Consider the following 14,486-nt stretch of genomic DNA (forward strand, 5'->3'; position numbering starts at 1 on the left):
TGTTTGCTATTAGTTGTCAGATCCTTTATTGCTTGTGGTTCGTGTGTAAGCAGTTTATTACGCGTGCTCAAGAGAACTAGGGACTCGACAGATTGAAAAAGTTCGTGGACGACAATTGCTCCTTCAAAGCAAAAGTCTACGAGATCACCTAAAAAGAAGTTATTAAGAACAACAGATAGTGTTGTGACAACAAGTGCAGCAAGATCTAATTTAATAAGAACTACCAGAAGTACTCGAGAAGCGAGTACTGATCCATTATTAGAACCATTAAGAGAACATAGACTAGGCGTTCTTGGAAGAAATCAAGAAGCATCTAAATAAAGAAGAAAGAAACCTGAATCACGACGAAAGTATTATTCCAGAGAGCAATACTAGAGGAAGTGGACTTTCAAGAGGAAGACCTTCGAGAATTCCGATAGTTGCGAGATCAGTTTCACAATCAGTAATACAGAGACTAGTTAGTTCTACAGAGACTCACGGCTTTTCATTTGGTGGATCTCCAAGAGAAAGAAGACCAAATAGTCCTAGTTTTGGGACCAGAGCAGGATTAAAACAGATATCTAGAAATAGACATATTTTAGAAAATATTCAAAGAACAAATACAGAAGATTTAAGAATGATGTCTGATCAAGGAGCTTCAGGATCAGGAATGCAAGCAATGCCTGGAACAGCTGGAACAGGTCAGAATCAAGGAAATAATTAGAATCAGACTGAAAATGATATACCTTGCGCGACATGGATGGAATTTAGCGATGAGGCACAAGCCGAATTAAAAGGAGATGTTTTGAAAAAGAGGATTCCACTTTTTGATTCAGCGACTATGGCAGATGATATTATTGAATGGCTAGCGGACATCGATAATTTCTGTGCAATTAAAGGAATTAAGAAGGGAGAATCAAAGATTAGCATAGCGATGGCACAGATGACATATAAGACCAGAAAGTATTTGGGTGCGAGATTAGATTCGTCAAAAGGGTATTCTTGGGAACAGTTCAAGAAAGAACTACTTAGAGAATTTCCGGAGTCAAGGGATGCTGAAATTGGTTCGCACAAAAGGTTGAATCAGATTTGTGCAAATTGGAGATAAATTCCATTGGGATCTTCACAGAAATTGAAGGGATTTCATTGAGAGTTTGATTATGAACTTGATAAGTTGATGAAACCTCATCTCCAACCAAGAAGCAGTAATGATGTACCTTAGTGTACTCAAACCGAGATTTTGTGAAGAAGTGGTTAAGGGCCTGTTCGGGTGAACGGCTTAGCGTTAGCTTAGCTTAGCTTAACGTGTTATGTCACATATTGTAACATTTGTAACATTTTGTCACACCTGCCACGTACAACACCGTTTTGCCTCTGGCGTTGTAAAAATGGCTCGTTTATGTCTCCAACCTTGCCATGCACCTCGAGTTATGGTGTCTTGGGAGCAAAGGCAGCAGGATAAAAAACAGAAGCGGAAGAAACTCGGTGCTCTTGCTCTTATCTGTGCCTCTGCTGCCTATGTTGCCATTACGGGCCACCCTGCCAAAGAACCTGTTCCGATGTACACATCTATTCTCACAGGACAGTGCTGGCTTGACGAGCTCTTGAAAGGTCATCCATTACGGTTTCGCAGCAACTTGGAGTGACCAAGGAAGTTTTTTGCCAGCTGTTGCTGGAACTGCAGTTATTCTACGGTCTGACTGACTCAAAATACGTGACTGCAGATGAGCAACTAGCCATGTTCCTCTACTTTGCCAGTACAGGATCAACTTTCCGATTGATTTGTGAGAGATTTCAACGTTCATTTTTCTTTGCTCACATTTGTCCATTTTTGATGATAAGTATGGACTCTGTGTGGCAGCTATATTCACCGTATTCTGAACATTTTTGTGGGTGCATTTTACAGCAAGTATGTTCATCTACCAGAGGACAAGACACTAGAGGAAATCAAGAATAACCCAAAACTCTATCCCTATTTCAGAAATTGCCGAGGGGCAGTTGACGGTTCCCATTTCCATACACATGTATCTGCTGAAGATATGCCCAGATACCGAAATAGAAAAGGATTTTTGGGGCAGAACATTTTGGCCATGTGTGACTTCAGCTTGAAGTTCACATTTGTAATGAGTGGTTGGGAAGGAAGTGGTGCAGATTCAGATATCTTCAAGTTCGCTCGTCATCAGAAGTATTTTACGATACCTCCTGGAAGATACCTTCTAGCAGATGCTGGTTTCCCCTCATGTGACATCTTGATGGTTCCCTATCGTGCTGTCCGCTATCATCTACAGGAGTGGGGGAATGCTGGTGAACGGTACTTTCCAATAGCCTGATGGTTTGTATATGTTATTGATTTCCAAATTCTTTGCAGTCCTTGAAACTATAAAGAGTTATTCAATCTCTGCCATGCACAAGCTCGCAATATAATTGAACGGATTTTTGGAGTTCTAAAACGCCGCTTTCCAATTTTTTCTAGAGCTCCTGAGTATCCCATTCATTTCCAAACACGCCTTGTTTCTGCCCTTTCTGCCCTTCATAACTTCATTCAGATTCATGACTATACTGCCAATGATGCTGCTGAGAACAATGATGCCACCGATTCCATACAACGTTGCCAAGAAAGAAGTTCCCCAGCTACATCATTGGTTGTGTCTCCAGAGGAATGTGCACAGGCTGATGATAGAAGAGAGCGGATCGCAAAGGCAATGTGGAATGATTATGTTGAGGTTTTGAGAGCTCGTGGAAATGAGGTGGAAAATAATTAGATTAATCCACAATGTTTGTTGATTTACGGAAGGACAACTCAAATTGAATCACAGGGAAATTTCAGCAGGGGTTTATGAATATAGTGCAAGGTAAATACCAAGTATCTTCCCTTAGGAGTGACAGCTGAACGTGCGAATAAAAAATTACGGTCAATGCAATATTTGTCAATCTATGGATAATTCATATATATATGGAGCTCTTTCTATATATATAGGTACATGTAGAACAAAGCTAGAGTAGCATGTTCTTAGCATACCTGACACGAGCAGCAGTGGGGCTGGTTGCACAGTAAATTCTTGCCACATCCGAGTCACGAGTAATAAGACGCTGGACCAAGGGAAGTACGTCATCTTCGAAACCATCCTCGTTCAACATGCGCATAGCCTGTCTCTTTGCCAATGGACTGTCAGAGGTCATGGCGCTGGCAATGTTGTTCATAGCTTTGGCAAGTTCAAATGTAGCATCCGCACGGCGCTTCCCACCACGCTTCGGAGTAGGCGATTCATTGGACAGGCGAAGAAGGTGTGAGATCTGACAGAGGATCGGGTACAACAATAGTCTATAAACATTGGTAAATACAAGAAAGAAAAAAAACAGGTGACAATGTACTCACTTCCTGAGATGTATTGAAAGGGTCCTCATCCTCATGAGCAATAGTACAAGGGGGTGAAGGACTCCAACTCTGAGTCAGAGGTACAGATGCAGCACGAGAACCATCTGGAATCGTAGATTGAGTATTGTCACCACCACCAACAAAGCTAGATTGAGTATTGTCACCACCACCAACAAAGTGACCTTCTCTGGTGGCTCGCTTTCTGGTGACAATGTACAAGATGTCGTCATAAAGAGGGAATGGGGTTGTGCGCCAACGAAGGTATTTGTTCTTCTTTTTCTATATGCCATGTATATAAATTACCATATGAGTAATTCAATTGAACTTTGAAAAAGACATGACGTACCTCTCCCTTGCTGTCATACTCCCGTTGTACTTTCCTCCAACTTATCCCAAACTTCATCCGAAGCAGTTGGCAGCTTTTTTGCATCATCCCACCCAAACCCTGAAAAGCTGCGCACAAATTGGACCTCTTGCTGTAATTTTTTCAGCTAGTGACACGATGGCAATGAATTAGACTGATGACATTGGCACAAGATCAATGGATTCAACTTACATGATGCCAATGATCATCTGCCATTTTGACTGATTTTGCTGGTCCCTTTCTACCATCTGCCTTGGCCAGCTTCTCCAGAATGGGTGACCAGATTTTTGGGGGCCAACCACCGGTTTTTTGCCATGACCTTGAGTTTTGGCTTGCACAAGTCCTTGGATGAGGATTTCGTCATCTGTTGGGGTCCAGACAGCTCGTTGGGCCTTCACACCAGCCATTGAGAGATTGAATAGCAGAGTATACCAGAATAGAGAATGTCTGGAGTAGGGCAAGACACGACGACGCGACGACGCGGCAGTTTGAGGTGCGTGACAAAGAGTGACAGCTCCGTATTGATGCTAACATACGCTAACATACATGATCTGGCGCGGGAAGCTAAGCTAAGCTAAGCTAAGCCGTTCACCCGAACAGGCCCTAAATATCTATGAAATAAGACCCTAGATAAATATCATAAGGGAGAAATTGAAGAAGAAGTCCGAAGGAATGATCCTTGGATGCTTCAAGAAGTACAGAATGCAGCAATGGGCATGAGTGCTACAGCAGTGGTTAATGTCTATAGTCCGGGAATAGTGTTATGACCTGAGTCTTCCAAACGCCCAGACTAGACGCCAAACGCTTTGACCTATTAGGTTATTGCGACCCAAATGCCCAAACCAGACACCGGATGCTCCGAAACTGTCCTGCCAAGACCAAGCTTCCATCTATATCACACTGACAACCCCGAATATTGATTATCGAAAGTAATCATATCACCGTATATCTAAGATGATCACAATTGCCATCTATCCGTGATTGTGGACCATGTGCCACATTCCAGTACCTTAACACAGCACGCTGCAGCATAAAGCCGATGGGACGCCTCATTTTCCGGCTTGTAACCTCTTTTCTTACCTTCAATTACTGTCCTCTACTATTTTTCTCTCTCTCTCTCCCGTAACTCATTAGATACTAAACAATATCATTTGAGTCTACAAAACTACACCTGTGTGAATACCAACTAAGCTGAACCAAACTGACTACTTGAATAACTTGTAAGATCCTTTCACCCTTTGAAACTAAGAATCCTAACCTTGTCTACTACTAACACTACTACATTTTGCACCCCTATATTGTACATAGTATAGTGACCATTGAATAGAAACTAACCACTCACATTTTTCTCATTAATCAACCTTAGTTTGAATCATCATAAACTTGTGAAACTTGAAACTCCTTCTGTTGATCAGTTACCAAGTCATAACAAATAGAGCTTTTGGGTAATATTCAGCCATCAGCGAAGGGTGCTATAGTACCCTCAACTAATGTGGATCCGTTTGCTTGAAACAATGGAATGCAGTACAGATTTTCTCCTGAAAGGAATCCACCTTTTCCAGCAGTATTGGAAGAGAAGGGTATAAAGAAAGAACCTTCAAAAGATGAATGGACAATGCAATTAGCATCAGCAGTAGATGCGCACGAAACGAGATTGCGAGAAATCTCTCAACAGATGACTAAGAGTTACGATCAGATGCAGAATATAGGAAGAATTTTTTCTGATTATATAAAGAAACCTCCGCAGCAACAGATTGCTCAAGGAAGTAACAGAGATAGTCCTTGGTCGATAAATAAGGGACAACCCTCACAATCTACGCAAGTTAAGAGAGGAGCACCTGTTACGGCACTAAAACCAGAGGATAGAAAATGTTATTGTTGTGGCGAGTCAGGACATAATGTTCGTGACTGTTTACATCAGAAAAACCTTCAGGATAAGGGTTGGGTTAGATTTAATGAGACTTCGAGGGTCTGAGAATTGAAAGATGGCGAATGCCTACCTTTTTGGAGACCAGGAGATCCAGGTCCTACCCGACTTGAACAAATTCTTGAGATGGTTAAAGTGAGAGGATGGATGGATCAAGAGAGAGAACAGCTCATGTATGAAGAGTTGGATCCATATGAAATCTATCAGCTTTCTGAAGCACCACCAGCAGATATGAATGGAATTATGGAAAGATTGGCATCGCTAGAAGTTAAATTATGAAAGTGTGTCGATCATCACTCAAAAAACTAGAAGATCTGAGGAAGGGGAAAAATGTCAAAGAAAAGGCAAGAGATCACCCTCAAACCCCAGAGGAACCTAGAAGATTGCGACTGATTGTTGAGATAACAAGACCGAAAAATTTTGATAAAGATAAATATATAATCCCACAAATCAGAGAATTGGAAGACTCAGATAATGATAATAGTGTGACAGCTTCAACTTCAAATAAAGAAGAAGAAACTGTGCGCCGAACCTTTGATAGTTTGAAACTGATTGAAAGGATACCCCAACCGAAGAATGATGCATTACCGAGAAAGAAAGTTACAGAAATTAAAGGAAGAAATGTGTACAATAGAGCAGAAGAAATCCGAAAAGCTAATGTTTCGAAGAGAGACTTTGAGAGATTGGACTTTTCTAAGATTTCTAAAGATCAGAGTATTGATAATATTATAAGAAAGATTATGCAGACTCCAGTAGAAATTTCAACAGAAGATGCAGCTAATGCTTCACCTGAACTAAGAAGACAGCTTATGAAAAGACTTAGGAATTGAAGAATGGTATGCTTGAATGTTGACGTAGAAGATCTAGAGATGGATTCTGTCTTTGAAGTGTTGAAATCGCCAGAAGAAGGATTGCCAGAAGGGTCAGTCATACAACAAGATATTTCTGAGCAATTCAAAAATGATTTGCCACTGCACAAGTGTGATAATATTGTTGTGGTTGCACGAGTGTCAGACAGTTTAAGATGTATTTTTCCGGAGATTAATAATTCGAAGGAAGAAGTAGAGGTTGTGGTGGATGGAGGTTCGCAAATTGTAGCGATTGATATGCTCATTGCAGTTGGTGTGGATCTTACTTGGGATCCTGAGACCGTCATTCATATGCAATCAGCAAATGGACAGTTGAATAAGACAAAAGGACTTGCTAGAAACATACCTTTTACGTTTGGGGAAATTACAGTGTATCTGCAACTACATGTTGTAGACTGCGCTCCCTATCAGGTACTTCTAGGAAGACCTTTTGATGTGTTGACACAGGCGACAATTGAGAATTCTGACAATGGAGATCAGTTGATTACGGTTACCAATCCGAATTCGAGACTAAAATGTATGATTCCTACTTACCTGAGGGGTATGGGAAAGAGAATGATAAAGAGAGTCCCACCGTCATTGAAGCCAGAAACGGCAGAAAATGCAAAGAGAGATAGGGAACATATTGGAGATCTAAATTTTCAAGAAGCCTTGGTAACATGTTGAAAGAACAAGGAGAGGTTGCCTTAACATTTTCTTTTCAAGGAAAGGTTCAGATAGAAATAGAGGCATATAAAATAGCAACAAATAAAACTTTTAATCAGATAGAGTTAGCAGAAGCGTATATTCAAGCGTTACTGGAATTTTGGGAAAGAAGTTCTCAAACTAACTCTAACATGTCCGATAGAGGGGGTAGACAACTTCACGGAAACAATATTCTTCAGAGGTGGTGTGAGAATTCAATTCCCACAGAGAAAACAACTGTTTCAGATGATGTGAGAAGTTGTTCCACCGACATGAGTTCTACAGAAATTTTAGAAAATATATTATATGGAAGTAGAGGTGATATAAAATCAGTTTCTACATGTGGAATTTTACCTAATGGCTCTGTGAGGAACGAATTGATAAAAGACAAGAGTCTTCGAGGAGTTTCGAGTATAAAGAGTTCCACGTTAGAACTCTATAAATCAATTACCCCAGGAGAGTCCTTAGAGACTTCTAAACACAGAAAAAGCAGTGTACGGAAAATATAAACCTGTAGCACTGAAAGTGAAGCTGCAATTAGCAACTATGCCAGAAGAGTTTCGAGTCGAGAGAAATATAAATGGAGACCCATTGAGAGATATGCCAGTTCTCTCACTGAATCTGCCAGAGTTTACTCCAGGAGAGAGATATACTCAAGAAAGAAAATAGATAATAGATAAAAACCATAAGGAAGATTTCTTGTGGCCAGAAGAAAGAAAATTGTTACATCATTTTATGAAGATTCAAGAGTTAGGGTTTGCTTGGAATGCAGAGGAAGGAGGGAATTTCAGAACAGATTTCTTCCCACCTATTAAATTTCCACTTCTACCACATACTCTGTGGGTTGAAAGGAATATTCCTATTCCACCGGGTATCTTCAAGGAAGTGTATACGATTTTAAAGGATAAGATAGCAGCAGGCGTCTATGAACCCTCGACATTGTCATATCGATCGAGATGGTTTATGGTGCTGAAGAAAGACGGAAAGACTCTTAGATTGGTGCATAGTCTAGAAAGACTAAATGCAGTTATGATACAACATTCGGGTGTACCACCAGGGACTGCAGAAGTAGCAGTGGGTTTCTCAGGAAGGGCATGTCTAGGAATGTTAGATATATGGGTGGGATATGACGAATGATTGATTGATATAAACTCGAGAGAATATACAACTTTTCAGACACCGTTTGGACCTTATAGATTGGTCAAGCTTCCAATGGGATGGACAAATTCTGTTCCATTGTTTCATGAAGATGTGACATATATACTTCGAGAAGAGATGCCTCATGTAACCAGACCTTATATTGATGATGTTCCAATAAAAGGACCACCTACCAGATATGAATTGAAAGATGGAGGTTATGAGACAATTCCAGAGAATCCAGGAATAAGAAGATTCATGTGGGAACATATGCAGAACGTTAATTGAGTTGTACAACGTATGAAATATGCAGGAGGTACTTTCTTGGGACCAAAAGCATTTATATGTACTGCTGAGGGAATTGTGGTTGGACACAGAGTTACTTATGAAGGAGAAAAACTGGTAGAGAAATTTGGAAGCATAGTTTTGTCGTGGACTCCAGATAAATTCTTAGAAAGAACACATATTAGATCGTTCTTGGGAGTTGCATCACAGATGAGGATGTTCATTAAAGACTTCGTGAAGATATCTAGACTGTTGAACAGACTTACAGGAATAAATGTACCTTTTGAAATGGGTGCAGAAGAATGCGAAGCTGTATGGAAGATACATGAAGCGATAAAGAATGTACCAGCTCTTAGACCCATTCAGTATGATCATCCTCTAGGGATCACCTGCAGTAGAAACATCATGGCAAGCGGTTGGTTTCTATCTTTATCAGGTGGATGAAGAGAATCAGAAACGGAAGTACTTCAAGTACTTCGGATCGATTACACTGAATGAGAGAGAAGCGAGATTTTCACAACCTAAGAGAGAGTTGTATGGATTGATGATGGCTCTTCAAGCAACAAAATATCAGACATTTGGATGTCGTGGACTCACTGTGGAAACAGATGTTAGCTGTATAAAAGGCATGCTAAACAATCCAGATTGTGCCCCGAATGGAAATATAAATAGATGGATTGAAGAAATTAGACTTAGACATTTTACATTGGTTCATGGAGAAGTACATGGACCTGATGGATTATCAAGACCACCTCCAGGAGGTGAGACAACTGAGTGACCGGAAAGTTGGGAAGAGTTTTTGGAAGAAGATGATGGTATGCCTAATTTCAAGATGGGAGAAGGAATTACAGAAGAACCATTAGACTTTGAGGATTTTCGCTACGATATAGATCCATGTTCAGGATATCTAATTGAAGAACTAAGGACTGCGAGTCAATTGGTGAGAAGTACCAAGGACTTTAAGTAGGACTTGAATGATGAATTGGATAATTACAGAACTGTGGACTTCTTAGTGGAACATGTGAGATTTCAGAGAGGGGACTTTGTAGCAAGCTTCAATGTTAAAGAAATGTTGGTAGTTCCATCAGAATTGGATGAGGATTGGATAAGAGACAATCCTTATGATGGAACACATAGATTTGCAGAAGCAAGATCGATGGATGAGCAGATACCAGATATCATTGAGTAGTTAAAGGATCCCGAGAGTTTGGTTACTACTTCAATGAGTTCTAACCAGAAGTCAAATTTTGTATGAACGGCAATGAAGTTCTTTTTGGATGAGGGACAGATTGTATAGAAAGGCTACGGATGATAGTGCACAACACAAGTTATTCATACCGAAAGATAAGAGAATGTGGATATTGGTTTCGGCACATGATAATTTAGGCCATAAAGGAATGTTCGCGACTAGAGCAGTCTTAGAAAAGAGGTTCTGGAAGCCGCATTTTGATGAAGATGTGAATTGGTTCACTAGGTCATGCCAAGTGTGTCAGAACAGATGCCTAGACTTGTTGGAGATACCACCGGTGTTAACACATACACCCTCATTGTTTCAGAAGATAGACATAGATGTGATTAAGATGTCGCCTCCTAGCAATGGTTGTAAGAATATTGTACATGCATCAGCAAAAACCATAAAACATCATAACTAGTTACCAGCAGAATATACCTTATATCCAGTTAGAATGAGTTCCAGCAAAATTGTAACTGTGTATATATATGTCATTACTGTACCCTGGGATCATAACCCTTCATAACCATAAGAGGACCTTATAACCCAAATATAACCATGGTCAGAACTTGGCCATAACAGGGTTATAACCCTACCTTGGAATCATAACCCTTCATAACTATAAGAGGACCAGAAGCTGTGAGGCACAGCTTATAGATAAGATAAGATAGAAACAAATAGAGCATAAGGTACAGCTACTCATGAGTGTAACACAATCATAACAGTTAGCTTCAGGTTCAATTTCACCCTTAAAGAAGTTGTAAGTAAAAGTCCCCTCTTATTATAAACAAATCATAAAATATAGTTATTTGTTACATAGATATAGTTATATACATAGTTGACTTATGAAAGCAAACTTGAGATGTGTGCACATATATATATACTTGTAACAATAGCAATAAAATTGCAATCTATGAAATAGATACAATATATACTTCTAAGAAAGAATAATAATAATAATAAAGCTGCAATATATGAAATAGATACAAAAGCATATAGTAATTTCTTTTTTAATAGCCTGGCTCAGGCTACTGGGCATAATCCACAGTACCTGCTGTATGACTGAAAACTTGGAATAACCTTCACAACTCATCATAACCCTTGTAACTTGCTATAACACCCATAATAAGATGTTACATCAGTCACTTGATGTCAATATCAAAACTAGTGTTGCTGGGTTTTGGTATTTGTAATGTCTTGCACATGGTAGTAGAACTCTATTATATTCTCCTGTCACCGTATTTACATGTTACTACGAGTGTTATGGGTCATAATTTTGGTATAATGTGGATATATCTCACTACAGTTTTTGCTGATGTCATCATATGATGATGTCACATTGCTGGTACGTCATTTTGTAACTAAAGTCATACATTTTTTTAAATTTTTAACTTAAAGTCTACAACAAAATGTACAGCACACTCAGATAAGGTGCAACACACTCGGAAGTTAACTTCCGAGTCAGTGTGCTGTATCTGAGACAAGTGTGCTGCATTTGGGCCATAATGTGCTGCATTTGGGCCATAATGTGCTGTGTGCTGCTCATTGGGCCCGCTTGAACAGCAAGGTCACATTGATCACGTCAACTACAAGTACAGCACATTTGATCGCACATCTGTCATGTACAAGTAGCTGGATGCCACTCATAGATCTTCCTGGGCTGTTATAGGAAGGGTTATTCATTTCTATTCCACTATCATTTCAAGAACTGGAAACACCTTCCCTTTATAAGCCCTCCCTCACCAGAAAGAGTCAGAAGCTCGCTGTGGAAGGAAGAACTTTGGCACTTGATGCACATTATTAGAAATTATCTGGACTACGGATATGGGCTGTAGAAACAGGGACACAAAAACAGAATTGAAGCCCATCCGAAGCTGTGAGTTTCTTCAACCCATGCTGAAACAATGTATTGAACTATTACTATTTCTAACTCTAAAACAGCTCAGTCAGGGCACTTGAGAATACTAATACTTTCATAACCCTTCCCTTTCCACACATCTTTCGTCTTTTAACGTTGTTAACCGACTCTGAGCTCACGCTGGCTTGTACTGAAAGCAAGCCCTCAAGACGCGTAATCCAAGTCTTATTTTAATATGGGTGATGTGAGTACATACTTAACTTGTTTTGAAAATACCCTCATTTGTATCAATGCTTTGAATGTGACAGAGTATCGTTCCAGCACCTAGTATGGGCTTTGAACATTCCTTGAACATACCTCAGCCACTAATATCCCGCAATCATGCTGGTGGGAATTCAATGGTACTGCTATGGAAACCAGGCCAAGGTTTCCCCCCCCTTACTTACTGTCACCCACCTGGTTTCCCCCCCCTTACTTACTGTCACCCACCTGGTTTCGACAGTACATGTCACTGTTCCCACGAGTTCCACTAATAATTTAGTTTCAACTAGCACTCAAATATTGTCAGTTTACCAGAATTCTTATCACCATTTTCCCGGATCTAATCACCTTCGCACTCCACAGAGGCCCAGCAACACATCCACTGCCCACTTCTTCTTCAACTTCTGCAGCTGTTTACGAACAGAACATGCAAGAAAGATACCAGCGGCTTAGTCCTGGCGTAATAGCGGCCACCTCTATTGGGGGGATGATGTTATTGGTGTCACTCGTTTTACTCCTACTCTGGATCTGTTGTTGGAGAGCCAGGTGTTCATCCGAGCCTCACCGGCACCCTTCATTTTGACTACATCCTTGAACAAAGAAACCAAAAAAGAACATCAAGCATGGAACACTGATTCGTATGAACCCAATCCGCAGGATAACTTGAATCAAGACAGACCACCATCGACAACAGTGAACGATTCTTCCTCGCATATCACAGCACCTCCCCCCTATGATGATTGGAAAAGAAGAAACGATGATGTTGGGTGTGACTGGAAGTTTGATTAATGCGCCTCCAGCTGAGGAAGCAAGCTCAGAAAGCTCGGAAACGCTATTGGAATCGGAGAACGGATAAGGGATCATTGTATAATATAAGGCTTCTAATTCATTAGTCAGTTGTGATCGAGTTAGTGGGCTGGTTATGTCCCACCTAGTCGTGTTCTTGGGGGTTGTGAATGGGGGGGAGACCAGGAGAGGCATCAAAACGAAGTAACAGATTGGGCATGTAAAATCGGATTACAGACGCATCAAGGACCACGTACTAGACACTGTCAAATCGTTGAAGTTTGAGTTAAAAGGAGAAACACGTGAAGCAAGCATTTGTGTGTTCAAGTCTTGCTCTTGGCTAGGATATCAACATACGATTATGAAGATGGAGAAAAAAGCTGTCCATGTGCACTGTTTAAATGGAAGACTTGCAATGGGAGACAGTGGGTCAAGTGAAATGACAAACCATATGGTAGTAGGTTGACGTCGGATATGGTGTCTAGAAAGAACGTGGAGAATCACGGTGATTATGACAGAGATGATAGTACTAGTGGAGAGTAACAAAGCTGACGACCTGCCATCATCAATACATTCAGGTCAAATGAGGCAACTGCTATGAAAACCGTCGAACTAAGTACCTTATATGGTCTTGATTGAGATAACATCGATTCATCAAGAACCAGATATGGCGTGAATCTTGGGCTAAAATATTAAGTTGTATTCAAGGTCTACACAACAGACCATGTACTGATCTTATAGGATTTCCAGCATCATCTGTCGGATGTGCTTATAAGAAATGTATGGGGTGAGCCAGGGCCTACTGGCACACTATCCAATAAGACAGCTGCATAAGGCACACTTGCTGTCACTATAAAATTCTTATAAGCCAGCTGAAATCTATAGGACCGTCGCTCCTATAAGCAGCAATAGCTTATGATATATTATTAATATGGCGGCCCTTACAGAAAGGGTCACTTGGTGTAGTGGGCTACTGTGTCTTGCTTGTTTGGTCTCGTATGATGTGTCAACTGTTCGAGCCTCTGTGTGAACATTTTTTCTTGTGATATCTATGTTTTTTGTTCAAGGGTGTTTTTTGAACTGAATATCAATACCATTGCCCATCAAACTTAACTGAAATAGTTACTAGCATGTTCTTAACAAGATACTCTATGTTTTTATTGAATAGTAAACTTGGGACTTGCCCAAGGCATGGTGGGAGTCGAAAATACAGTGGTAAAGTCAATCACCACTCGCATTTCAATGTAGCTTGAGTCTGACTTTTTCAAATCGTGCAGTAAAAATCAGAGAAAAATATATTTGGTCATTCCGAGTGTTCTGATTTGAATTTTATGGTTACGGTTGGTCATTGGGCTGTGGTTATCACCAAAAAAAAAAACATGTCCTCTGGAATATACCGAAAACCAAGCGTCCAACAGACACTAGACATCGTCATGTTCCGGGACCCAGCAATTGACATTGTGCCTCGTCTTCTCACGTTCCCACAAACAGGAAGGCCCGCAATCGGAATATTTTCGTAAACAGGATTTGCCGAGATCCATTTCCAAAATGGGTGTAAAACTGAATTTTTGACACAACTGGATCCCACAGACCATATATGATATTCCCTGAGCCACAGAATAGTGTTCTAGTGACCGAGAGAGATGATAAACACCAAATTCATGGTGATTGGGTATTTTATTTTTTAAATTCTAGTTGTCACACTGTAACAGTGCGACTGCACCCCTGT

The 14,486-nt window shown here is 40.4% G+C and overlaps 1 protein-coding gene across 1 annotated transcript; it reads right to left on the reverse strand.

The window, feature by feature from the left end:
- Positions 1–2,973: 2,973 nt before the first annotated feature.
- On the reverse strand, positions 2,974–4,126 carry E1B28_006817 (uncharacterized protein; the record flags this gene model as incomplete). The annotated part of the gene is made up of 4 exons (XM_043151518.1): positions 2,974–3,273; positions 3,356–3,634; positions 3,702–3,831; positions 3,912–4,126. The coding sequence occupies 4 exons, from the start codon at positions 4,124–4,126 to the stop codon at positions 2,974–2,976; spliced, it is 924 nt and encodes a 307-aa protein (XP_043012614.1).
- Positions 4,127–14,486: the final 10,360 nt, after the last annotated feature.

This window comes from Marasmius oreades, chromosome 3 (assembly GCF_018924745.1).
Source record: "Marasmius oreades isolate 03SP1 chromosome 3, whole genome shotgun sequence".
Classification (NCBI taxonomy): domain Eukaryota; kingdom Fungi; phylum Basidiomycota; class Agaricomycetes; order Agaricales; family Marasmiaceae; genus Marasmius; species Marasmius oreades.